At 41.4% G+C, this 26,210-nt stretch overlaps 1 protein-coding gene across 7 annotated transcripts in view; it reads right to left on the reverse strand.

Moving 5' to 3' along the window:
- Positions 1-627: 627 nt before the first annotated feature.
- The window catches only part of ncor1 (nuclear receptor corepressor 1), a 71,401-nt gene continuing 45,818 nt past the window's right edge, over positions 628-26,210 (reverse strand). For 3 of the 7 annotated variants that reach the window (XM_056746214.1, XM_056746212.1, XM_056746213.1), the window contains exons 18-48: positions 24,289-24,351; positions 20,772-20,905; positions 20,419-20,494; positions 16,994-17,453; positions 16,660-16,858; positions 16,122-16,311; positions 14,227-14,391; positions 11,382-11,542; positions 11,026-11,146; positions 10,800-10,895; positions 10,578-10,663; positions 10,330-10,498; positions 10,106-10,225; positions 9,639-9,719; positions 9,334-9,560; positions 8,929-9,250; positions 8,565-8,792; positions 8,101-8,298; positions 7,350-7,496; positions 5,859-5,993; positions 5,384-5,522; positions 4,800-5,272; positions 4,131-4,256; positions 3,724-3,869; positions 3,444-3,649; positions 3,220-3,360; positions 2,752-2,870; positions 2,527-2,580; positions 2,214-2,405; positions 1,686-1,856; positions 628-1,555 (exon numbers count right to left, since the gene is read on the reverse strand). In XM_056746214.1, coding sequence (XP_056602192.1) covers positions 1,347-1,555; positions 1,686-1,856; positions 2,214-2,405; positions 2,527-2,580; positions 2,752-2,870; positions 3,220-3,360; positions 3,444-3,649; positions 3,724-3,869; positions 4,131-4,256; positions 4,800-5,272; positions 5,384-5,522; positions 5,859-5,993; positions 7,350-7,496; positions 8,101-8,298; positions 8,565-8,792; positions 8,929-9,250; positions 9,334-9,560; positions 9,639-9,719; positions 10,106-10,225; positions 10,330-10,498; positions 10,578-10,663; positions 10,800-10,895; positions 11,026-11,146; positions 11,382-11,542; positions 14,227-14,391; positions 16,122-16,311; positions 16,660-16,858; positions 16,994-17,453; positions 20,419-20,494; positions 20,772-20,905; positions 24,289-24,351 — 5,354 coding nt within the window. In that variant the 3' untranslated portion in view covers positions 628-1,346. The remainder of the gene's footprint in view (positions 1,556-1,685; positions 1,857-2,213; positions 2,406-2,526; positions 2,581-2,751; positions 2,871-3,219; positions 3,361-3,443; positions 3,650-3,723; positions 3,870-4,130; positions 4,257-4,799; positions 5,273-5,383; positions 5,523-5,858; positions 5,994-7,349; positions 7,497-8,100; positions 8,299-8,564; positions 8,793-8,928; positions 9,251-9,333; positions 9,561-9,638; positions 9,720-10,105; positions 10,226-10,329; positions 10,499-10,577; positions 10,664-10,799; positions 10,896-11,025; positions 11,147-11,381; positions 11,543-14,226; positions 14,392-16,121; positions 16,312-16,659; positions 16,859-16,993; positions 17,454-20,418; positions 20,495-20,771; positions 20,906-24,288; positions 24,352-26,210) is intronic. The other 4 variants (XM_056746219.1, XM_056746216.1, XM_056746215.1 and 1 more) reach the window with 4 other exon arrangements.

Genomic DNA, 26,210 nt, shown 5'->3' on the forward strand with positions numbered 1-26,210 from the left:
TCGTAATTTCGGCAGCGAACTAAAGCATAGTAATTTTCAGACATTTAGATATCTAAACAAATGTCTCCATAACTCAGAAACAGCCGTGATAATGCTAGCTCTCTTAAACGGTTAGAAACAGTTGGGAAAAACAGCAAGATGATCATTTTCCAAGAGGTGCCAAAGGAGCATGAAGTGAGTAAAACATGAATATATCTGAAAGCATTCCAGACCTCTGCATTATACTGAATAACTTAGATAACAGGTAATATGATTTATGTTTTTCAAAAATGACTAAGGAGAAAAGTGCAACAATGGTGCAGAGATGTATCAAGTTCGGTACTTCCTCATTTTTCACGGCATTTTAGCTTTGTGGTCTAGGACGTAGAAATCACATATTTTGACACGTTATACGTGCTCCTTTATGATTACTAAAATGTTTTACAAGTATATTCCCTCCAGAAACACGCTTACTGGGGCAGGATGACAAACTTTGCAGGACCATTGAGAAAAGCCTTATAAGAACAGGTTATCAACGACAGAATGAAGATGGTGAGTCATTTCGGACTGTTCGACATTCAACCGCAGGTCCATACACCTTGAGCGGTTCTGCCATCGCTGAAGCCAAAAACAGAAGCAACCTTCATCTAATGTCCATGTTTCACTGTGAATCAGCCATCAGAAATGATGTCTTTATTTAGTCCTGTTCTCTTACAAAAAAATGTTTCCATCAGCGGAAAAACAGGGCAGCAAACAGAAAACATCAACAATCCTGCTCACAATATCTGCATTGAGTGCCACAAATAATAAATGATTTTTAGCTTTTTGATTTAACATTAGTTTCATATCTGGGAAGCTCAATGCTCTTCTGACCAAAAATTCTCCACACTGTCATGTTCGACCAGCTGGGTGGGATTTAAAAAGGGATGTTAAAACGCAGAAAAAAAGGAGTTAAAGGAAAAACACTGCAAAACGTTACTCTATTTACATACATTGGTTTTTTCCTTTTCAAAGACAAAAATAAACAAAAAAATTCTTTACAGAAAGCAATTTTCAGCAAATAAGTCTCTTTACAAATTCTTCATTATTTCTTTCCAAATTTCATTTGATTTGGGATTTGCTGTAGGCCTCATCCCCAAACAGGCCACAAATCCAAGCTTCAGCAGGTCCATGCCTGAAAGGCACCGGCCCTCTGCGATACTCTTTCCTGACCACCAGTGGGCACAAAGATAGCACCTAAAGGACGTCCTCCTTCCCTTCACTCGAGTGGCAGTGAGTGGTATCCATTAAAACAGAGAGAGAAGGGCAATGGTAAGGGATGTGGACACTTGTGGGGTCCTTCAGATGAGGAATGCTGGTAACCTGGCTCAGTCGTCGCTGTCTGAGAGGGTTTCGTACTGCTCTGACAGCAGCGGTGGCTCTCTCTCCCACACACGAGTTGGAGCCATAGGGCCGGGTGTGCCACCCTGTGTCTGCTGCTGGGACTGCATGGAGGGAGACAGGCAAGCCATGGAGGTGGGAGGGGTACTACTGAGCATGCGCATTGTCAGGGGGTTGTATGGAAACTGCATGGAACCTGGAAAAAGGAGAAATTATATTATTGTTTATAGTAATAGTACAGACCGGGTTTAACTGATGACTTTTCTAATAAATGATTCCTGGTTCAAAACCGGCCCCAAAAACACAGCTAAAATGAAGAAGCTCACCAGTGGAGGACGGGCGGTCTTCCCAAGCCCAGGTGGGAGCTTGTCTGTGATAATCTCCCTCTGAATGAACGGATGACACCGAAGACGGCCGCTCTCCAACAGAGTACGGCTGGCTTGGGTTAGGGGACTTGGATTTCCTACTGCTTGCTTTGCACTGCAGCTTCTGTTTGCCTGCAACAAGATTGAAAGAGATATTAGTAGTGTGCTTTTGCTTATTGACACAGCTTTTAATATAATGTAATATAATATGTGTGCGTGTGTGTGTATCGTGTATATAAATACTCAAACATACGTATATATATATATTTATACAACAAAGTTCATATTTAAATATAGATGTATTTATAGATATATATAAACATTTGATACATATACACATGAATGTGTGTGCATTTATATATACATATAAACGCATACAACACACACACAACATTTTGTAGTCGATTATCGCGATAAATTCCATTTTTTTCTCCCAGTGCAACGGATTTTTCCTGTTTTCAGCAGAACATGTGTTGGTTATGAATTTACCAGCATTAGGGGAAGGATTGGACTCCTGTCGGCCTTCTGAAATGCTGCCTGAGGTGTTTCCCATCTGTGCACCCTGCTGATGTTCCTCAGGCCTCTCTTCCATGTTTCCCATCAGAGCCTTCCTGATGATGTCCTCTAGACCCAGATTACTGGCTGGATCACCGAAGGAGTGGTTTCTGGGGTTTACGCTGTCTGTACACAACAACACACACCATCAGTGTTTTATGCTTGACACATAAAATCAAATATGTTCAATTCGTGCCAATTAAATGTATTTTTAACTGACTAATCTTGATACAATTTCTGTACTCACTTGATGTTGTTACTGCTGGTAAATTAAAGATCTCCGTGCCCGGCTGAGCGTTACCTTAAACACAAAGAACATATCATTAAGTGGTGATAAGTGATAAAAGTTGAATAGTACCTTTAAAAGTATCCGCATGTCAAAGTCAGGGACTTCTTTTTGACACCTAAGCTTCAATGCAAGCATTATTCGTGCTCTTAAGGATGAAGCTCTGTGCTTTGGGCTGTCACCTACCGATTTCAGCCTTGCGGAAGATCTCCTGCTTTTTGGACATAACCATAGGAGACGTGTTCTCCAGTTTGGTGAAGAACGAGGGCAGGTATCCGCCACTGCCTGGTGAGCGAGAGTCAGTCCTGCATTCAGAGAAAGGTCAAAGTGAGGCAAGGGTTTGGGAGTTGAGAACCTGTTCTGCTCACGAGTGCACAACATGCACTGAAAAATGAAGCCAAAGTAATTTGATCGCCCCCAGGTGTCTGGCTGCAGCAAAGGTAATTATCCCCGCCCTCTCCAGGTAAACAAATGTGACGTGGGCCAAACTAAACAAAAAATCCAACTACACCTAAAATTCACCTTTGATGGTGTCTGTCATGTCAAAATAGGCCTTCTCATAAGCCGATGTCAGACAGACAGTTTAATTTGAAAGCATCAGACATGCATGGATGCATGCAGAGAAACAAGTTAACACAACGACTCATTTTCTACCTCTGCTCGGGGTGCTCCTGCTCTCGTCTTTGACTCTGTTGGACACTGGTCTCTTGTTTATCCAACCCTGAGTAACCCTGAGGGGGAGAGATTGGCTCATAGTTCTCCAGTCCTCGACCTCGATCAGGAGATCTTCCTGGCCTGAAAGACAGAGACAATGATGAGAATCTTTGACATAGCTCTCAGGTTACCAGTGTGTTTTGTTGAGTAAACGGGGTACATACACATACATATACCTGGCTCGTGACTTGTCGGATGACTTCTCAGGAGATACTCTGCTTGGTGGTCTCTGGTTGTGTGTGGCAGGTGGTGGGTTTTCTGGGCTATAGCGGTTAGAAGGTTTGATTCGGCCTGTGGCAGAGCTCTGGAATGTTGAGGAGGATGAAGTGGAAGGGTCCTGACTCTTAGCAAAGTCCTGTGTTATGATGTGCTACAAGAGAGGGAAACGAGAGCGATGAAGGAGGTGTGAAAATAGGGAAAGAAATTAGCGTGAGAATGACTTACCGATATGTGATCGGCAAGGGTCATGATGCGGTGCGTTTTTGGGACGGGCCCATAGCTGTCTGCTTGTGAGGAGGGGAGCTGTTGGTGCGCAGATAGACCTGACTCTACCGATGTTCTGTACCGATTAATGTCAAACCTCAGTCCACCTTCAGAACACGAGAAAGAGGTTGAGAAACATATTTCCTTATATTGTAAAATATTCCCAGAAACACTCCAAATCAATTTTTAGAGTTATATGGATATTTTTAATAGTTGTACAGTTTCAAGGTATGTTTTGCATTAAAAACTATTTCATTCCATTTTATAACCGCTATGCCTTTTTAACATTGTGGTATTTTTATGGCAATACATTTTCAACACAATTCTGCAGTATAACCTGCATTTTATGTTATTGGTTATGGTCTCACCTGAAGCTGGCTGAGAGCTCTTTTCTGATGGGAACGCTCCCTCATTCTTCTCATCTCTCTGGGCTGGAGAGCTGGCTGGGCTGATGGCCTCAATCCCACCTTGTGGCTCATAACGGTTTGACGACACTGGAGGACATGAAAATAGATACAGCATTATAGCTATACGGGTATCAGTATATAAAATAGATTTTGTCCAAATTCACTGCTTTCAGGAAATGGAAAAAACACTACTTCTTCAATGATTACATCTTAATACTTTTATTTGGTTCGATATGTGCAAAACCAAGTGATAAACACAGTTGTCCCAGTGATAAAAAAGGTGACTAATAATAAAGAGTTATGGCATCAAAAAATACAAATCGCAAAATATAGAAATATGAGGATTTAAGAAGGCAAGAGGCGATAAGAAAGACATTTCTGGCTGACATTAGTCATCCCATTAGGCCTTCTGTTAACATGTGACATGTTACTCTCTAATTGTTAACATTTTTCTTAGTCGGTTTAATAAAGCCAGAACACAGGTAGTCAGCGCCTTGACAAACTCTTTCTGTCACCGGTGTTATGTAAATGCCATGCTGTCAACATAATGGTACATCCATTCAATATTATAAAAATGGGTCTCATTCACTACTAATAGATGTAAATAATTCTCTTTGTGATGACACTCACAGCTGCTTGAGGAGTCTGAGCTCTGTGAGCCTCTCTCACGAGTGTCCTTATCTGGGGCGATCTGGCGCTTGATGATGACATCAATGAAGTTTGCAGCAGTTATGGTGGTCTTCCCGTGTGTGCGTAGCTCCTCCTCTATTTGTGATTTAGTGGGTGGGGCTTTTTCTTTGCTCCCTGCAGCTCCTCCCCCCTCAGCATACACAGGATGAGAAGGTTTCCCACCAGGATGTGACATGTCCCCATAGGGTGACTGCATGGAACGGCGTTCCGCCTCCTGTGACTCTTGTGCTGCCCGCCTTGATGACATCACGTCGTCATCACGTGAGCTGCCGCTGTTGTGCTTTCCATCCTTGACCTTAGCAACATCCATCTGCGGGGCGGAGGCAGCTGCATCCACCAGTGCAGCGAGAGCGTCAGCTGCATTGTTGTATCGGGAATTGGCCTGAGCTGCAGCTGCTTGTGATGGCATTTGCCTGGATGATAAAAACAGCCAAAAAATAGCCTTAATTGAAGCATAATATTTGTTTTATGATTATTACAGTTTTTATTTACAAGTGTTAAGACGGCAAAAGTGCATTGCTTACATGAGTGTGGTGATGACGCTCTTGTTAGGGCCTTGGAAGATGCTCTGCCGCTGCTGGAGGACGCCCTCCTGTGACCTCATAGAGGGTGACGGGGAACGCAGGAAACCACGACTGACTGGTCGCACAGGCTGCTCAGAACCTGAAAGGTAAACGTCATAAAGATCCTGAGCACTCTGACCAACAGCAACTATTCCAAAAAGAGGAACTACTAAAAGCACTATACACAACTGCAAGAAAATATATTTACATTTAGGCATTAGGCAGACGCTTTTATCCAAAGCGACTTACATTACTTTATCCTATGCATTTTACATAAGTATTTGCAATCCCCTGGGATCAAACCCATAACCTTGCGTTGTTAACGCAATGCTCTTAGTATAGTATAATAAGCTTAGTATAATACAGATATAATTATTAATATATACGGATATAATAATTAATATATGCGGATTGATGTTTGCTTTGTGCACCCTACCTGCACGGATATATTCCATTGCTGTACGTTCTCTTTCTCTGTCTCTGTCTCTCTCCCGCTCTCTTTCTCGCTCCTTCTCTCGCTGACCTTCTCTCTCCACAATGGCTGATGTGGCACTATGATGCGCAGGATGTCCTGTGAGGAGGAAAAACAGACACAAAAAAACAAACAGTGGGATTACACTTTGCTCAAATTTGAGCAGTGCAGTTTTACAGCTTTACTGTTTGGAGTAGCTAAATGCTTCGGGATAAAGCTGTGCGGCAGTGATGTGAAAAGTATAATGACGTCAACGGGGAAGGGTAATATTGTATATTTCAAATAGTTTTCCTGATGTATAATGTATGACTTTGCAATCGCATTATCTACCATACACATTATCAGGTTTTTAAAAGCGACACAAAGTTTTACTGGAGACTGGATAAAAGCTTGAAGAAATTCTTATTTCCTCCCTCTCATGGCATCACAGGTGCATGACCTTAAATAAATTCTTATTTCCCTATTTTCGTGCAATCACAGGTGTACAACTTTCTTCAGCTGAATACAGTTAAAAAATATCTTAGCAGTTACGCTCCCTACACTTAATTTTTACTGTATAGCATACACAAGAACGGACAGAAAAAGCATATCATCTCAGTATTGTTTACAAACACACAAGATTTCATACAGAAGCAAATGCTTTTTATGGTAGACTTACAGAACAGTGTGTGTGCTTTTCTTACTGGTTCCGCTTTGACATGAGCTTTTTGACAGGCTTACATCATGCAAGGGGTAGCGTGAACTTGACTCTATTATGAATGCGTGCACGTTTGTTATACGGAAGCCAAGAGAGCAAATGCTTGTATTAACTATACTCTTCTATGGACCTTTCTACATTTTGCATTTCACTTTAAGCTTTTACTCTCGGTTTGAACACGCCTTCAGATCAATTGTCCATAGGGTTACTCACCTCCAAACCACTTGCATTCCCAAGAAAAAACTGAAAAACACTGACCCTAACCCAACAGGTGGCCTTTAGCACACTGTCTCGGTTAGACAGCATTATGATTGCTTCAGATTAACAAACACGCAGGCAGGAGTTCAGGTAACAGCAGCAGGTGGAAGTCGATAGGTAGCTAAATCTGACTTGCACCAATCGAGGAGTTTGGCTGTTCAGTTGTAATAAAGACTAATCTCCCACACACCACACACAGAATACCAGATTCATATATCATGCAGCCAACAAAGAAGGATCCACCAATATTATTTAATTAAAACAGACATTTTACCTTATTGCATGAAATTGAAAATACAATTTTGAAAACACATTTTGCTGTAGCATGTATATTCAGTGCACCATAAATTGAAATGCTAAAATGACAGTAGTTAGCATTTCAATGAAAACAGCCAAACTGATCTACGAGCAGCAGAAAAAGGGCGAATTGTAAAGCACCACCACCAGGACTGGAGGGGGAGGGTTAGGTGTTGGATAGGAGGGGGGGGTGGGATTCTCACCTGGAGATATGGAGGCAGGGTTGAATGCCCTAGGAGGGAAAGGGGTCTGAGGTCCAGGGATGTAGGCGAGGCGGTCCAGGGAGGGGGAACCTGTGCCCCCAGGGTGAGGTAACATGATGGTAGGCATCGGGGATAGATCAATTATTCCTTTTACAGACAGAAGCAAAGGGCCACAGAGGGTGAGCAACCACGACTAATCAGCTTTAACTTTTATTTAAAGAGTCAACACCCTCTACTGGTTTTCTAGAAACATATTTTCAAGTCAAGGAGTTCAATTTATAAATGACAAAAACAGGGTTGGCCATTAAGTAAGTCAGGGCTGAAAGGTGATCAGACTGAAGCACTGCATAGTGCTATATAAATGGAAGTACAGACTTCAGGACCAGCCGAGTGGTCAAATTCAAAAGATTAGTCTGTATTCCTTATAGAAAACTACATTTTATGCATATCTATGCAATTCTTTTATGTAATAATGTAACTTAAACACAGGGAAGGGTTTTTTACAGCGTTAAACTTACTTTTATCAGAACAGCCTGTCTATCAGAACAGCCTCAGCCCTTGACTTCATATTTTTTTATGATCTACAAATTTATTAAGTGCAAATAGGATTTGCTTACAGGTCATTTGCTTCTGATGGTCTGGAAAAGGTTGCCACAAGTTGCCACAAACACAAAATCAACAGACTACATTCTTTGTCCTGTCATTCACTCTTTCACACACAGACATATAAGATGATAATCATGTCCCTTACCTCTAGATTGTGGGTAAGGGATGGCAATGGTTGATTCGCGTGGTGACAGTCTCCTCATGACATCAGGCCGCGGTATGACCTGCATCTGCTGCGAGGTGATGTAATCGTTCAGAATGGTCTGCCGAGTGTTCTCCATAGTGTAGAGCTGGTAAGTGTTGGGATAACCGGTTGGCGATGGTTGCCGTGGGAACATGTACGCTGATGAGGGATATAGAGAAAAAGCGGTGGACGTAAGACAGCTGTTTAGGTCTTGACGTCAATGGGGATGATTTTCCGCAGTTGCAGGAAATGAATTTCTAATGCATGAGAGCAGGCTTTAAACCCAACATGATGTTTAGCAATGAGATAATGCTGGTTTCATTCAAAAATACATTTGGCATCTGACGCATTAACTGCTTTTTGAGAAAACCTACAGAACATGGTGTTCTTTGTCTGATTAATCAGATGAATACTCCATTCGTTACCTGGGTCCAGGACTCTGTGAAAGGCGAGGCTAGGGTCCAGATGAGGAGCCAGGTGAGTTCGGTACATCTCACTAGGTACCACAGGTCTATGATGCGGGTCAAACGGGCTGTGAGAAGCGAGAGGGTCACCACCTGATACAGGTGACTTGGCGGGAACACTGTCCCTCTGGGTCGGAGTCAATGTGCTCTTCCTCTCGTGAGAAACTGGTTTACCTGATGCTATGTTTTCTGTTTGAAAGAAAGTTCACATGGCTTACGTGACGAAGAAAATGTATGCATTCTGCACAGTCTATCATTGGCATGTGGGGTCTGATAAAGTGCTATGCCAGTTCCTTCAAACAGGGGCACACTGAGGCATTCATACCTTCCTGTGGACGCAGTAGAGGAGATCCTCTGGATAAAGAGGTGTTGGAGTAGGTGGGGGTTCTCCGTGCATTGCTGTCCTCATACATGCCTGGGCTATGCTGAGATTTTCCTGCCTCTGTATGTGTGGACCGCAGGACAGAAGTGGAGTTTACTACGGAAGTGTGGCGGACGCGCTCTGACGCCTTCATGTCCTCGTACTGGGCTCTCTCAGCCTCCATAGCGGAGTGGGATATCTTCAGTGGGCTTGTGATTAGGGATTTAACGTTGTGCTTAATGGCCGATAGGTTCACAGTACTGCCGTCATACTTCAGAGGAATACCCTGAACGAAAAAATATCAAAGATTGCGTCATCTTAAGGTAGGACAGGTCTCAATACCGTTTCAAACAGACATTTCAAATCTACCTGAGTAATTGATCCTTCCAATACGGGTGTTTTGCGGCTATCCTGAGGGTCCTTTCGGGATATCTCGTGAATCGAGCGGCCCTTCTCATTGATGATGTTCACCCCCTCGTATGGTTTACCCTTGCTGATGCCTCCCTCAAAAGAACGGATGGGTGGACTCTCCCTCTTGATCTGTTTGCCGTATTTGGAGGTCTCATCAAAGACTTCAGCAGAAGCTCTTGGTGTTCCTAAAACGAGAGACTGGTAAGGAAATGTTGTGTAAAGCGGCATCATACTCTGAAAATTGTGGTGGGGGTCACTGTTACCCTGCATGATGGATCCAGCGAGTGTAGATCGGTCCTTAGACTCATGTGGACTTTCTCTCGGCAATGCTCTGCTGATCAAGCCTGTCAGGAAAAGAAAATGTTCCTCAGTCTATTCACATCTACAGCAATAAATATTTCTCAGGTTAAGTTTTGAAAGTCAATCCTGTATAGACCCACAGCTAAAAGTTTAAGCAACAAAAAACTACTGCAAAAGTCAAAATAAATTGTTCAATTTCCAAACATTTTTAATTTACATTAGTCTACTACAGTTCCCAAGATATAACCCTGGGTGACAACTACATTTACATTTACATTTAGGCATTTGGCAGATCAAACCCACAACCTTGCGTTGTTATCGCAATGCTCTTACCACTGAGCTACAGGAAAGCAACTAGCTCCAGTTACTCCTATAAAAACTTCGACATTTTCTTTATTCTTCTCAGACAAGCCAAAAAATGCACACTGACCCTCATAAGGTGCCGTGTCCCGCACCGGGTGTCCACGGGACCCCTCCATAATATCATACGTGCGTTTGAGGTCATGACCCATCCTTGGGCTTCTGGTGGCTTCTCTTGGATTCTTAATGGCTATGAAAACACAAAGCAAACCATGAAGTGACCCCATTGCCTTACTGAGGCAAATCATTCTGAGGTCCCAAAAACACAATAAAGGAAGCGGTTTTAGCTTTTACCATCATAAGAGAGGATGTGCCCGCTTTTTCCTTCATAGATGACATGAGCTTTGGAGTGGGCTTCAGATCGACTCTTCTCAGGACCACTTAGGTCCTCAGTGGCCAGTTTAGCTATAGTGCCTTTCAACAGGTCTGCTGCTACATTGGGCTGAGTCAAGGCAGGGGTGCCCTAAGAAGAGAAGGAGAGTGAGAAATGCAAAAACATTTAAAAGAAACAAATATGACGCTCAGGTCTGGAATGAAAGTACTTGTGTAATGGATCCTCCTCGGTAAGTCAAACTCTCTAGGCCTTTACCAGGGGGACCTCTCATGTCCGGAATCTGTAAAGGTCCTCCTGTAACCAAAAAAGGGGGACAACTGTTTAAGGGTGTATAGTCAATTGTAAACTGCACTTTAGAAATATGGGATTCGATTGCTTTCGCTGATGATTTTGTGAATAGGAGTATTAAGTATTTTTTAAGGTAACTTACCTCTTACCACACCCTCATATTGAGCTCTTGATAAGAGTCCCTCAGCCTGAGCACTCTGTCCCCGTGGAGAGCATTCCTCCTGCTTAATATATGACACTGACACACACACACGGATAAGACTAAAGTGTACTGCGTGATAGTTTTATCAAACAAACTTTAATAAAAAAAGAAACATCATAAAACAAACAAAAACTACATTTGTAAGGAGAGTCAAACCAGTTCTTACCAGGTTTGGAAGGGTCATGCTGTCTTGGCAAGCCGAGCGAAATCGACCCTCCTGCAGTCTTCACTACCTCTGGAACGTACACAGCGTGCATCTGAGAAGGCAGGTATGTCCCTGGTGTTCCCTAAAGAGCACATGGAGCAGTCACGAATCAGAGTGGAATACCAAGAAAACCCCTGATCCCTGCCCTAATCCCATTCCGTGTTTAAATTTAGAGGATGTAGGCGAGTTTTAAAAATAGAATCAACAGTCCAAAGAACTGAACAGACCTGTGAAGAGCAACCATCAAATATCTGGAACTTACATTAGCTACTGGGGTTAAAATGAAAGCGAGACTCATTAATCTGCATCTCTCTCACCTGTGAAATGGAGCCCCCCTGAATGAAGGAGGGCTTGTCTGTGGGCTTGGAGGTGGGGATGAGGGGCGGAGGAGACGGAATGTTGGCTGGCCGATGACGCGAGAACGTCATGCGCACATCTGAAGGGGTTTGAATCGTCTGGTTTGGTGCTGGCTGAAGAACTGAAAAATAGCAAGGGTTAAAATGATCATTCATCTTCTCAACTTTTGGTAACTGCTCAAAGCCATAATATTAAATCAAAAGTTGCAGTGCTAGAAGCTGACTAGTCAATACAAATGTCAATAAAGTAACCCTCATCAAAAGGAAAAAAAGCTGCAAATGCAAAGAAACCTGACACAAACGCAGATGACCTTCAATGAAACGGAATCAGGCTTGACAAAGCAGCAAAGATCTGCGACTAATCTGAACCTTTAAGCGCACCCGTGACTCATAACGCTCTTCCCTTTTTCTCTTGCCAGACAGCCTGACCTCTCACTCATCTCTTCTGAAATATTTAGTTGTGAACTCTGCGGTGTAAACTCTCTCAGCTAGAGATGAGTTCAGGGACTCAAGATTTAATTTTTCTAAGCTGCAAAGCTTTTCTGTTCTAGCCATGCTGGGTGTGGTAAATTCGTCATGCACGAAAGTGGGCATGCAGCAGCAAGTAATCGATCAAACGTGATCGTTTTCAAAGAGAGTTGATTTCCAATGCAATGTTATAATACTACTATAAGTGTGTATCTTCTAAATAAAGCAGAAGTATGACTAGATGATTAAATCATGACTTAAATAGCTACCGTACCATGCAATGTCTATATAAAAACTAAAACATCAATCATTCCAGATAGCCTTGATCCAAACAGTAAAGGTCACAATTTCGCTCAAAAGTTATGTGTGAAACCTGATGACTATCAGCAAGCATTTGACCACAGATCAAATAAGAGCTACGCGGTTCTGCCAGAACATTATGTTTAGTTAAATGTACATTTTCTTTCTTATCTGCCTGACAGAAACGCTCAGTGTTTTTTTCCATGCGATCGGTTTCCAGGTAGTAAATGCAGAACTGATAAGGGAATCATGGTCACATGTGCCGAAACTCGTGACGGCGACAAGGTTTCCATTAGGAACAACCTCAGTGACCTGACTAATAAAAGCCATGTTACTCGTAAAGAGACATGTGGGAAAGCTCCTGTCAAATAAGGAATGGTGTCTGTGCCTTTATCAGCCGACCAGTCGAGTGCTCTAATACACTTATGATTAAAATACTCTAAATTTGGGGTGGGAGAAAAAATCGATTCACATATGAATCACGAATCAGTCTTCTAGCGATTCGAATCAATTCACAAATTAAAAAAATTCTAATTTAAATGTTATAAGTAAATATAATAACGTGATGTCATCGGAGCTACACTGGAGTATACACGGCAAGAGAAAGAGGAAACCATTCAGCCCCGTTACACTTCAATATACAAAAATAAATTTCAGGATGGTCTTTATCAGCATCATCTCTGTGCATGGAGAAACAGCGCGTTCAATTCACCATACCGCAGCTAAATTGTCAATGAGCGCAAAATAGCGTTTCCCAAAACCTGTTACTGTTTAGACTTAAGAACATGATCATACTTCTGCAAATATGTACAGTATGTCAGCCATCTCACACGCGCAGAGAATTGTTTTATTGGGCAATCAGTTGTATTGAAATACAATATGTGACAGTTCAAAGACTAGAAGCGAAAGTCCCAACAGTAGTCTGACTATTAGCGCAAATGCGACGTAGTGATCTTTTCCGTATGCTAATTAGTATGTCAAGAATCGATTCTGAATGGATCGTGAGGGACAAACGATTCCCACCCCTCTTATAAATGCCATTAGGGGCGGTGTGGCTCAGCCGCATGGCGTCATCAAATGCCGCTCTTTCTCATGCCTCTGAGCTTTCAAGTGCACAAGTTAGTTTTGCAACGTGTTTATCGCGTAGCAAAAGTCAAGGCGGGAAGATTTGAAAGAGCAGTGACAGATTTGAGAGGTTGTACATGCCTATTTGTGGTTGTAATTCAAATGGGAATCCAGGAAAACGTGTAAATACGAGCTATGCATTTTTATCTGCCAATGTATTTTGTAAATGCCAGTTTACACATGTGTGACTATTTATTCTTCAAATGGAGAAGACAGATTTGTGAGTTTTGTCCCTGGGTGCGAACCTCAACATTCAACTTCAGTTTCTTATTATACAAGTTTTCACATTGGGGTGGTGAGTGTGCGTTTTAGTGTACAGGTACAAATACTTACTTTACATTTTCCCAACTTAAAATCTACATGCTCTCAAGTTTTGCAACTGATTTATCTTCCTACAGATGAGTCTTATTTTCTTTAATGAAACGTAAAGTGGTAGTTCAACCAAAGATGAAAAGTCTATCATTTATTCACCCGCTTGTCATTTCAAACCCGTATGACTTTTTGAACACAAAAGATGATAAAAAGAAGAATGCTAGGAACCAAAAAACAGTGGTGTCCATTTTTGTGTCTGTACAACAGAGTTGAATGGGTATGGAGATCCAAGGCTCATTGACCATACTGTGATTGTGCAAGTGATCTGTTTTAGACAGCATAGAGTCAATCCTAAACATTGGATTAAAAACCATTATAACAGATATTATTGTATATAGAACAACATATATATCTTGAGGACCAAATGAGAGCAATCTCCACCTGAAGCATTCAGTCATTACTACCAACTACAATGAATAATAAATGAGCGCTATTAGAAATAGCATTTAGGAAAACTACTCTTTTTCACTGCAGGTTTGCCCTAAATAACCTTAGTATAAACTGGTGAACAGTGAACAGGGCACATGTGAAAGCTGCTTACCTGGAGGCACACTGTAGCGGGTGGGGTTACTGGCATCAGGCTGGGGTGAAGCTTTGCTGGGTTCCCGAGGAGAGAGTCTATACGGAGAGCCAGGTCTGACAGCTGCACCGTGACACTCTTGTTCAATCAACTTCAGGTCAAACGGCATGTAAGCAAACGGCTTACCTGCAGACAAAACAGAGACCAAGATCATATACCTTGAGACAACAAACCAGGCATGGAGGCTGAAAAGATTCCTCGAGTAATTCATATAGAATAAATAATAAAAAAATAAGCTAAAAAATAAAAAATAAGCGTCTTCCGACAAACTGAAAAGGACATTTATGTAATATGGCAATGTAATGTATTAAATGGGTTAACTTTAAACAGATATTAATGTATGCTATTTCAGCAATAAAAAAATATTTTTTCTAAAAATCAAACAAATTAGTTGTTCATTTTAAGAGCCCCGTCTTATTTCTCTTTTATATTTAGTATTGCTTTTTAATAAAGAAAAAGTATTAATTATCCGAATACTAGATTAATCTATGGAAAAAAAAAATGTAGAATACTCTACAAAAATGACACACAGCTGAGCTCAACAACGAAAAAATCCTGGGCCTCCATACGAGATAAAAGTGGTGTATGATTACATTATCCTCTCCATGATAAAGAAAAACATCTTCACAACGTCCAGATTTACTGTACACACACAGCAGGAATGTAAACTTTCAGGAATTTTTAAAACGAATGAAATAATACAAATAAATAAACAATCAATTTATATTAACTCTATGGCAACACAAAGAAATGCATAAAATGCCGTGTGATGAGCTCAAAGATAGCTCTGTGAACATCTAACCCAAACCGCATTCAAGTCACGTCACGAACGAATTAAACGTATGGATGCAGAAAGATGAATTCAGTGCTGCCCTGTAAACATGCCAAACAGAGCTGCAATATAAGTAGAATGTCAGAGAAGGTAGGAGAGGGTACAGTCTGCTCTTCTGTGAAGAAGAGGTCATGCAAAACTTGATGTCTCTAATGGATACAAGTACAAGAGAATGATCTAATGTTCCTTTTGGTTCGCTGCTTCTGTCTGGCTCTATAAAAACAAGCACTGCGATTCTTAGCTGGAAAGAGCAAAGTCCACGGTTTTACTGTCTCTGTCTTTCTCGACACCCTTCAAAAGCCTGGTTTTATGCCCATTAGAAGGGTTGGAGAGGGAGGAAAGAGCCAAATGGCTGTCTTTTCTTAAACCTCCAAGTGTATAAAAAGTGAGAGAGGGTAGATGGCAAGAGCATTGGTGGAACTAAGCTACATCACAATTAAGAGGGACATGAAGTTTTAGTTAATAATTTAATGTCTGACAAAAAACAGAACCAAACAATTGTTTGTTATTTTCACATCATTTAAATGTTGATGTTAAATAAAAATTTAATTTTCAATAAGAAGATATTTGTAAACTAGCATTGCACACAAAATGACACGATAGAAACAACTTATATTACAAAATATTCTGCTTGCTTTTTCTAAACAAAGCCAAACTTGATTGTATAAGTATATTATTAAACCTAAACAATAAAGTGAACCCAGAACACTTTGCACATACAGAGTACATACAAACAAAATGCAGGACAGGAAAAAACCTGTTTAAAATTAATTGCAATATGTGATAATCTTTCAACTATAGTCATGTGCTAATCTTCAATTTAACATAGTAAATACAAATGACAATGTATTTGTGACTTATCTTCATGTGTCTGTGTCTGTCTGTTTCAGTGATTCTGTAACCTCACATTGTATAGTTCAACGTTCTCCTCCGGGACCTGCTCTTCTGTTCATGAGTTTTCTCAAACAAAAAGTGACAGACAAACAAGCAAACTGTCTGAGCACTCTCACAATCTCTGACTCACCTTCTCTGTCCAGCAAAACAGGGCTGTGGGTGGCGACTCGGGGTCTGCGGTCCGGTTCGTTCTGGTCCAGTCTCTGTTTGTCCTCCTGATGCGCGGACTCATGCACAGCTTTTATTTGGTGCTGGAACATGGCATAACCGCTCAACGGAGTCCCGACAGGAACGCCACTCTGACCAAACGAAGCTGAAACCTAAAGCATCATTTGAAAAGAGGAGTGGATTCAGTAGTTGGCCAATTTGTCCATCTAATGCAATAGAGTAAAATCAAACAGCTATTAATATCAATTTACACTTCTATATACAACATACACGTTCAAATCTGAACAGCCAATCAGGGCCTCAGTTTGAGTGGAGATTCAATCTATTTCACAGCCACACCAAAATCGCCACAACAGCCTCCGAACACTGCTCCCAAACTAAACAAACTTTCACTCTTCATGTTTAACGCCACAATTTCAATTGACATCTGCTGATTTTTGGCTGACTGCCGCAGAATCGAATCACAGAATGTGATCTGCGGAGGTGGAGGCGGGACTCACGTGGCGGGGTGGCTGGGCCCTGTTTCTGTCCACAGAGGCATAGCTGAATGATAAGTGGGGGTAGGGGCTGTGGGGACTGACCATGGTAGGAATGGTGGCGGCCCGCTGCTGCAGCTGCTGCATGTTGAGCATATTGGCTGAGGACACAACCACTGAGCTCGAAGTGGCAAGCAAAGACGGCTTCTCAAGAGAGAAAAGTCTGGAAGTGGAAAGACGGGACGACAAAACAAATACAGATTTGTTTTTTAAAAACTGACTGTTCTAATTCATTTATTTCTAATTTCCCAAGCTCTGACTGAGCCATTAAAATTACAAATGAACAGTGATCTCTTACCTCTGTCGGTCAGGTTCAGCCTCCACGTCCTCATCTGCACTGCAGGTGGCGCTAGAGTCATTATCCGAATGGTGCTGCTCTCCCTGTTTCTCCTCTTTATCCTTAACCTCCGGCTCGGTCTTCACCTGCACCTGTCCTCTTTCTGCTGGAGCCATCATCTCCACATCCTGCGGTTCGCTCTTTGGATGGATCTGAGTTTGGTACGCCATCTGCGCCTGCTCTTCCTGAAACAGCCCATCTCCGGCTCCTCCTTCCGGACTCTTCTCCACTTTGACTCGCATCTCGCTGTACGGAGCTTCCTGGGCCTTGGCATCTACTGTCGGGCTTTTGGTGGTAGCGGGCTCGTGTTCTGAAGTGCCGTCCACAGCAGAGCTGGTATGAGTTAGCGAGTCGGAAAATCTGGTGGGATCAGCTTGAGAGGGAGATGGTGCACTCTCTGTGTCCGAACTGTTATCGGGCCCTAAGGAAGGAGGAAGATTCGGGTGAGATTTCATTTATTAACATGAGACATAACATCTTCAACCACTGCTACCGAAACACAAAGGTAGAGAAGTAGCAAACCCAACAATCCTGCCTTGACAATACAGGTGGCATATAAGGTCGCTGCGCATGGCATCATGCAATTAGGCTTAAGCACTTCTGGACAGCAGCCGTCATTAGGGCTGTCACGATTATGAAATTTGCCTGACAATAAATTGTCGAATAAATCATTGCGATTAATTGTCTGTTCAAAGGCTTTGACATTTAATTCTCAAACATTTTAGATTTCGGTTTGAAATTACCATATTGTTCTTTATATAAGACTATGTTTTTTTTCTTGGAAATACACTGGAAAAAATGGGGTCGCCATATATTTAAGGTGTAGGTAAGTGATCGTGTTGTGGTGGTACATTTGAGGAGTATCATCATACTTTAGGTTCAAATATACACTAAAATATGCAATATGCAGCTGTTATAAAATGCACTGTAACCCACTGCTTCTTGGGACATATTGCTTTAATATCCAATGCAGCACTGATTCCAAATTGATCGAACATTCCAAGAGTACTGACATTACTTATAACAGCACTGGAACGGTTCCCTGTTTTCGACTGGTTATTATCTCTGTGTTGCTCGGCAACACTTAACATTCCATCCTACTTTGGCTTGTTTAGCAAACATCCATTTACATGGAAAAACAAACAACAAAAGAATCTGTGTTTTGAGCCCTAAAATAACTTAAAATTTGGGGTTCAATGCGGTTTCATGCATTCTGACTTCTTTACACTGTTAGACGCGCTGGATTCTCATAATAAACATGGGCAAAGTGTCAAAAAACAAGTATGACAGATTTTTTGTGTACCAGATACACTTCGTCAGGGTTCGTACACATTTCGGAAAGTTTTTATTGAGTGTGGACCTCCCTGACGTAACAGGCCTGGAGGAATTCTTTATATGGGCATTTTTTCCCCCAGAGCAGAGCAGGTGAACATAACCAGAATGAGAGCAAGAGAAAGAGCATGCCCATCATTGATGTGTCTATCAAAAATCTGCTTATAAAAAAAACGTTTTCATGCATATCAATAAACCAGATATGCATCTAAACTCGTCTACATGGAATTTTGAAACTTGCCAGGTGACCAATGAATGGACATTGGTTAGAATCTGTTTTTTTAGATCTCGTGTCCGCAGAACCTGCGAATGCATTAAAAGTTTTTCATTTTGCCGTTTCAACATCAACTGTATGATTCAACAGCGGACTCTTATGTGTTTTTTTACTGTTACTTCCGTTGGGGACTTACACTGTTGCGCTTTCAGACATGCACACATAAATAAAACTGAGAGAAAACCGATAAAGGCATTTACATGCAGCGCGAAACCGGAGTAATGGGCAAAAAAAACAACCTCTGCCGAGCGGGTTGCTTATGCGGTTTATCAGCTTTCCCCGATAAGAGAAAACTGTTTACGTGTTTACATTAGCTTACTTGTTATCCGCTTATTAAGCATAATCATAGTAAGACTGTGCGAGTAAGACTGCATGTAAACGCATATGGAAGGCGTAGGCAGCGCTGCACAGGACTTGCTCAAAAAAGATTGGACATTTTGTTCTTAGACCATGTCACTCAAGAAGCTTCTTTTTGGATGTGAGAGAAAGATAACCTTGTTCAGCTTTCCAAAGAACCCAGCGTTAAGGGAACAGTGGATGAAGTTCGTTTTTTCGGGGCAGCAATAGAGTTGTGCAAGTTTGTTCATGTTTTTCTGCCGACGAATGTTTTATAAACAAAGCCACACAGGATTTACGGATCGTTTAAACTAAAATATGGAGCGGCCCCAGTGATAAAGGATCACGGTAATGAGTTGGAACAGCAGGCGATGAGCGAAACTGCATAAAATGTCTGTGTTTTATTGGCAATGAGTGCATACAATGTAAACAACACCAACGCATAGTGAATCAAAAGTTATCCGTGGGGTCTCCGGCAATAAAAGATGCGGCATTGATGCACTCCCTTATCTTCATAAACCTAAAATGTGTCAAAATATTAAGGCATAATGTCAGTTTATTAGCACCTCCTGCTCTCCCATTCGCCCTATGTACGTACAAACGGAAGTGCCACTTCCTTTTAAAGGTATTTTTTTGTACTGCAGAATCTTTTTACGTCCGCATCGCGTGGAATGGTAAAAACTATTATTTCCCACAGCTCTATACATGAGTATGAATAAATGACAGATTTTTTTATTTTTGGGTGAACTATCCCTTTAAGTGCATGTTAAAAGAGCCTGTGATGCTGGTCAATTGGTACAACTGTAAGCAAAATGCAGTCAAAAAGAAAAAGTAGAGCGATCAGAACAGGGCCGGTCACAACAGATCAAACCACATTGTAGCTCTTGATTTTTTTCCAACACACGTTCTTGAGGCTTTAAACCCTGAGAAAGCTTACATAAGAACCAGCCTGGCAGTCCAGATCTCTTATCCCTTCTCTATATTCCCTCTTCATTCCAGTCTCTTTTCTTTGTGTTTCAGTCTTATTCAATCTCTACCTCTTCTCTTCATCCGTTTCTCCCCCGCCCTCCCTGTTCTACCCTCATTTGCTCCCCATTCTCACTCATTAAGAGTACAGACAGAATTAGAGAGAGTACGTTGACCTCTGTGGCAGGGAGCAGGGCGGTCTGGGCTTTGCTGTCAGATCTAATCAAACGCACTGTTGTCAGACAGGTCAGCACACTGCACTATAGCCCTCTCGCTTTATCCCACTCTTTCTGTGTCAGTCCTCCCTTTACACTACAGTCCCGCTGCTTCTCTTCCTGTTGGCTTGATCTGTCCACGGCTTCACGGATCATAGAGAAAGAGACTGGCATTGGCTTTCAGAGTGCTTGGGTGTCAATTAGAGCTAATGTTGAAACCAGCCAGCTGTTTAAACAGAATATCACCAAAAGCGAAATCTCACCATCGCTCTCGTCGTCATCCTCTGGCATGGGGTCGTTCTGTGACGGGTCTCGATTTCCACGAAGCCGGCCGGATCCCTGCACAGGGCGACGTGAGAAGAACCAAAATCAAGAATCTGATATTTTGTAAGATGCACTCAAGTCAAATGAATGTAAAAAGTTATTTTACGTTTTATGGTACAGTGTATTTACACAACAAAACACAAGTACATAGTACATGCAAGCAGGACCAGATTGAAAAATAAAGTGCAACAGATAAATCCCACAAAACACAAAATATGTTTTTAATCCAGGAGATTTGCAACATTCAGACATCTTTCGTAAAAGGAATGTTGTTATGTAACTATATCTGTACCTTGTGTTGCTGCAGTAGATTGTCTAGGTTGTGTCGCCTCTTATAATTGAAGTAGAAGTTCTTACACTGAGCTTCGCTCTTAGAGCCGACCATTTTAGCGATGGCAGACCAGTTCCTACCATGTTCAACAAGACCTATTAAGCAAAGAGAAAACATAGAGAGAGCTATTAGAGATTAAGAAAATAGCAGCAACCACAATTAAAATATCTTGACAAATATTACTGGGTGATTACAATGAAATCTTTTTATTTTTAAAATTGTTTTGAAGATGTTAAGATGGGTTTTAAACATGTCAAACAATTTTTTTAAATACTTCTACTTATACATCAAATTTCCTTTTAGGCATTAAAAACAAGGTCCATAATTATTCATTTAACATTCATTTCAACTTTTTTTTAAATGTCTTTACCATAAGAAATCTAAAAATGTCGATACCATGGCATGTTTTTCTAAAAAAAGAGAGACTCCATGATGCTTAATCATATAATACTTAGACATTAATGAAACATATTTTTATTGAAAATTATAAATGTAACTTTTTAAACATGGAAAACTAGCTGGATTGGTTATGTTAATCAATATTGTTTTGTACACAGTACGACAAGAGATAATGAAATATGAGAAAATGTGTAAACCTGGTTGCCATGGTGTGATGTGTATTTTGTTCTTTCTGGACATACATCCCATACATAAAGAAGTGTGTAAAAAAACAGAGCCTCTCTCACTGCAAACCAAGAATTGGTTCCTTTTATAGAAAAGGACAAACAAGTCATTAACCCAGACACCTACTTTGCAACTAGGTAATTTAAGCCGAGAGGATCCGTGACCACAGTGAGTTTACCAAACATTGTAACTTATGCTCTATAAGCTTGAATCTTGTCATGTCCTCAACCTGCCCCATCTGCTATCTCCATTTACTTGCTGACATGTCATCTTATTCAGCCAACCCACAATCACATTAGGCCTCAACTGCTCAAAGCTTCTAGATGTCCAACTCAGAACTAAATGTCCCTAAATATCACTGAGTTCATATAAGCAGCCTTTCCAACAGAGAGACATCTAAAATTCTTGAGACATCTAAAAAAGATGATCTGTAGTCACTTTCTGAATGTGCTGAAAGGGTGGCCACAATTGAAACAATTGGGACTAATGACAGTGTGTATGTGGTGGAGTGAATGAGTATAGAGCAATAGCAGAAATCATGCAGTCCATCATGAGTCACAGCAATTCAGGTCTATGCAAATCTCTTCTCCTGTTCTCCTGTCCTCATGTGGCAAAGTAAACCTGAATTATGTTTGACGGGTTGGGGAACCAAAATTGACTTCATCTCTGCACTTGCAGCTGTGGGCACCATCCGAGTGAAGGATGGATGAGCAGACACACATGCATACTACATACTTTCAGGCAAAGAACTGCTAAAAACAGAAAGTAAAATCCAAGTCGAACAATGTATAGAACCACATACACAAACCCAGTCAGATCTAATGTTTTGATGTTTCGTCTTTGATGTTTCTTGTTTGACTACCTTTTATTATGGAAGGTAAATGTCAAGTTCTCAAAATAATTCTCACTGTGGCTTCTTGCTTGTTCAGCTGATATTTTCTCCTCACTGCCACCTGTTGTTTTGGAGAACAGTGCAATGGGGGGTATAAATGCCTCTGAGGTGAGCACACCCTCTGCATTGGTTTACACATGAAGTAAATGTGTCGAGCATAAACAAGGCTCAACTCCTTCAAACAATTACCGAAGAACAGTGTGGTGTTGTAGATCTGTCATGTAAGACTGTCAACTTGATAAACATAACAGTGCAGTCACACTATGAGAGGTCGGTATGCAGCCACACCTGAAAACAGTTCTGCAAAGTCTGATGCTGTGAAAAAGCACTGGGGTACTTTGTGTAGTTTCTGTCTTACAATTTTCAGTGATACATTCCCTTTAAAGCACTTTATTTTGTTTGTACGCTATTATGTGAAACTGACTTAAGCATACATAAATTACCATCAGAGGACACATATTGGCCATCATCCATTGAAAATGTGTAAATTTGTGTGTGTATAGAAGCATTAGCAATGCACGATGTCACAATTATCAGCTCAAAAAAATGTGCTGAGTGACTGGTCACTAAATTAAAAACGTACTTCACAAAGTCGGGGTGAATTACGTAAATTATTTACACAAAAACAATCCAGTTAACAATTTCCACTGCAGATTCAATGCACACAAAGGGAAGTCCCTTTTCCAGGCTTTTTCTGCTGTTAAACTAAAAATGTGTGTAGAACTTTAAAGGGAAAATGTAAATTCTGTCATTTATTCATCCTCAAGATGTTCCAAACCTGTATGAATTCCTTTGTTCTGTTGAACATAAAGAAAGATATTTGTATGAAAGTTAGCAACGGACATTTCTGGGGCACCATTGACTAGCACAGTAGAAAGAATATAATATTTTTGTTCTATTAAACACAGGTTTGGAACAACTTAAGGGTGAGTAAATGACAACATGACTTTCATTTTGGGGTGGAGTATCCCTTTAAGACCGAAAAAGTAAATATATACTGCTAAACCCAAGCTGTCAAGAACCACAGCTTTTCAAATTCTAGCTAACAAGAACACCAATAAACATTTACCTGATGCTCCTGAAAAACGTATTGTGACATTTTCCCGACAGTAAGGCACTAAATTATTGTAATGCAAATAAAATAAAATAAAAGCATGAATTCTCAATATAACAATGCGGTAAAAAATTTAAATTGCAAACTAACAACACATCATGGTATTATGTTGAACTGCAATAAAATAAACCACTGTAAAGAAATAAGGCAAAAACAGGTTTTTTAATTTTGTCAAATGTTAGGTCTATTTCTAAACTGCATTTTCTTTCAAAAATACTCAAACATATGTGATGCGTTCTGGGAAAACCCACTGTCGCCACTTTGTGAAATAGGTGTATTTGAAATGACCAAGTGTTGTCTCCAGTAATCCACAGATAAATTATGTTTTCCTGAACTACTCTGTGGTTATATGCGCATACATATCAAATTGTTCGTCCTCAGGCTCAAGAAATCCGTAACAGCAAACAGCAACTCGTAGTAATACGCTCACGTTGTCCGTTTAAACTTGTCAATGATGACCTGGATTGTGCACGTCCGCGAGATATATCAGTGACACGTGAGTGACCCGCGCACTGGCGTGAAGTTGACTATCCCCCATAGCCTGTTCTTTCACAATGTTTAAGTCAACGCTTTTTACTGTAATGCTAACGTGTCAAGACTTTTGTTTAATTTGCTCATTCAGTCCCATTCAGAACAGTTCACTACAAGATGCCTACACGATTGCAATGCAACCAACGTCCTGTATGACAGGGCGGTATGTTAAACAACAAATGTAACAAAAAGTAGGGTAAAAAGTGAGGTGGCACGTACGTGTGACAATGAGCTCAGACACAGCCAATTGAAAACCAGCAGAGCAAAGGGGGAGTGGAGAGAGAGCGTGCAAATATGAAGTAAAAGTCAAGCCGTACCTTTTTTGGCGATCTCCATCTCCTCCTCCGTCCAGCGAGACGTCTCTCCAGCTTCAACTGCGCCTGCAGCGACACACACAGTCAGCGTTAGCAAAAGAGAACTCAAACACAGCGCTACACGACACAGCTCATCGCACACATTGACTATTCCTTTGCGCTCGGGATCTACAGAGACTTCTACCCTCGAGACCTTCCTTGGCTCTACCTCTCTCAAAAGTGAGCGTGATTTCTGTTCTAAGCCTCTCCTACTGCTTTTCCTCCCTTGTGCTCGCTGGACACAGCTAACAGCCTCACTCTCCCTCTCTCAGTCAGCTGATCTCAACCAGACAGTGGAGGAGTACAGAAGCACCACCCTTCTGGGTCTAAGACCAACACATACACACGTACTCGCTCACCCATATCATTAGGCAGTCGGTCTCATAACAGTAGCCGAGCTGTACGGAGCGGTGCAACAACCCCTCCCTGTGTAATTTCCACTCAAACTACAGTGAGAAAGAGAGAGAGAAAGACATGGACGGAAAGAGAGACGGAGCAAGTGGCAGAGAGAAAGACCGAGCTTTCCCCTCCCGCCCTTCTCTGAGGGTCTCCTTGAAATTGACTAAACACCGAGACAGATTTAGCACAGCGTGAACCCCTGACATTTACGCAAGAGTGCTAGCGTGTCCGTGCAGTGTTTAGATGACTTGCGCTCCGTGTCTCGGCTAAAACTCTTCAAATAAACGTCTCTTCGGTGACCCACTAGACGCGGTTTACATTACCCCCTGACCTGTGTTAAATTAGTAAGTTCATACAGTTGATCACGGTTTAGACATGGAATCAGTGCAGTCCAAAACTGCTTAAGGAAAACTTACAGATAAAATCAATCATGGACTCGAACTTTTAAATTCAGCTTCTTTGAGAGAAGGGCATTTCACAGCAATCTCATTCACCCATGAGGGCTTGAGGATTAATAGCATTACTGGTCCATCAGATCGCAATACATCCAGCAGAAGAGAGCAGTAAAGTTCAAAGCACGGTAATCGACTTCTGTTGAAATGGATGTCGACTGCGTTCCGCAGAAAGACGCCATTAAAACAAATGAGTGCAGGGTAAACAGACTTAAAGTGGCACCAAAACTTGCATGAAACAATCCGGCCGGTCTTTCACTCCCCATTTCGTTCTAATTAAACTCCTCCTGAGACTCCGCGAGTTTACCTGCCTCTCATTATTGTCTCCATGGTGATCCCTCCAGCCGCTGTCACCACGGCAACATAAACTCGGAGACCTTGAGCCTGCCGTTGTGTGGCGGGAAGAAGGGAGGGATTCGGAGATAGGAAGGAATGAACAAACAATCTCACAGAGCGAGGAAGAGATGAAGCGAAAGAGCAACATGAAAAAAAAGATGGATAAAGACATCAGAAGGGAGGGGACGAGAGTGCAAAAAGAATAAACACTGAAAGCAAGAGAAAAGCTCTGGATGTCATAACAGTGCGAACGGAAGAAAAATCGCGCAGAGGGGCTGTTGTTTTGTCCTCCAGAGATAGCGGCCTCAGTTATTCAAAGTAACCCAATCTTCTTCCTCTAGAACTTTATGACCCAACAAGTTCCATGCTCCTCACATTAAGCCATCAAAACAAACAAAATCACAACACGTCTTCTAAAGGTGGTATTTCCGAAAGAAAAACACCTGCTCAATATGAGCAATACCTGACAGTTTCCAGGGTCTAACAAACATTGTATTGGCTGTCAATCATCATAATGAGGTTTGTTTGTTTTATTCATTCTTGATGCCATTCCAGCATCTCAGGCAATATTCATGGCGAGAACCAGTCGATCATCATAATGAGGTCATTCAGGAGATCATTTTTATTGCTGGGCGGTTCGACAAATATCTAGTTCTTCAAAGTTCTTTTCCTGACTGTTAATGTGCAAAAATAATCCAA

Source organism: Triplophysa dalaica, chromosome 4 (assembly GCF_015846415.1).
Source record: "Triplophysa dalaica isolate WHDGS20190420 chromosome 4, ASM1584641v1, whole genome shotgun sequence".
NCBI classification, from domain to species: Eukaryota; Metazoa; Chordata; class Actinopteri; order Cypriniformes; family Nemacheilidae; genus Triplophysa; species Triplophysa dalaica.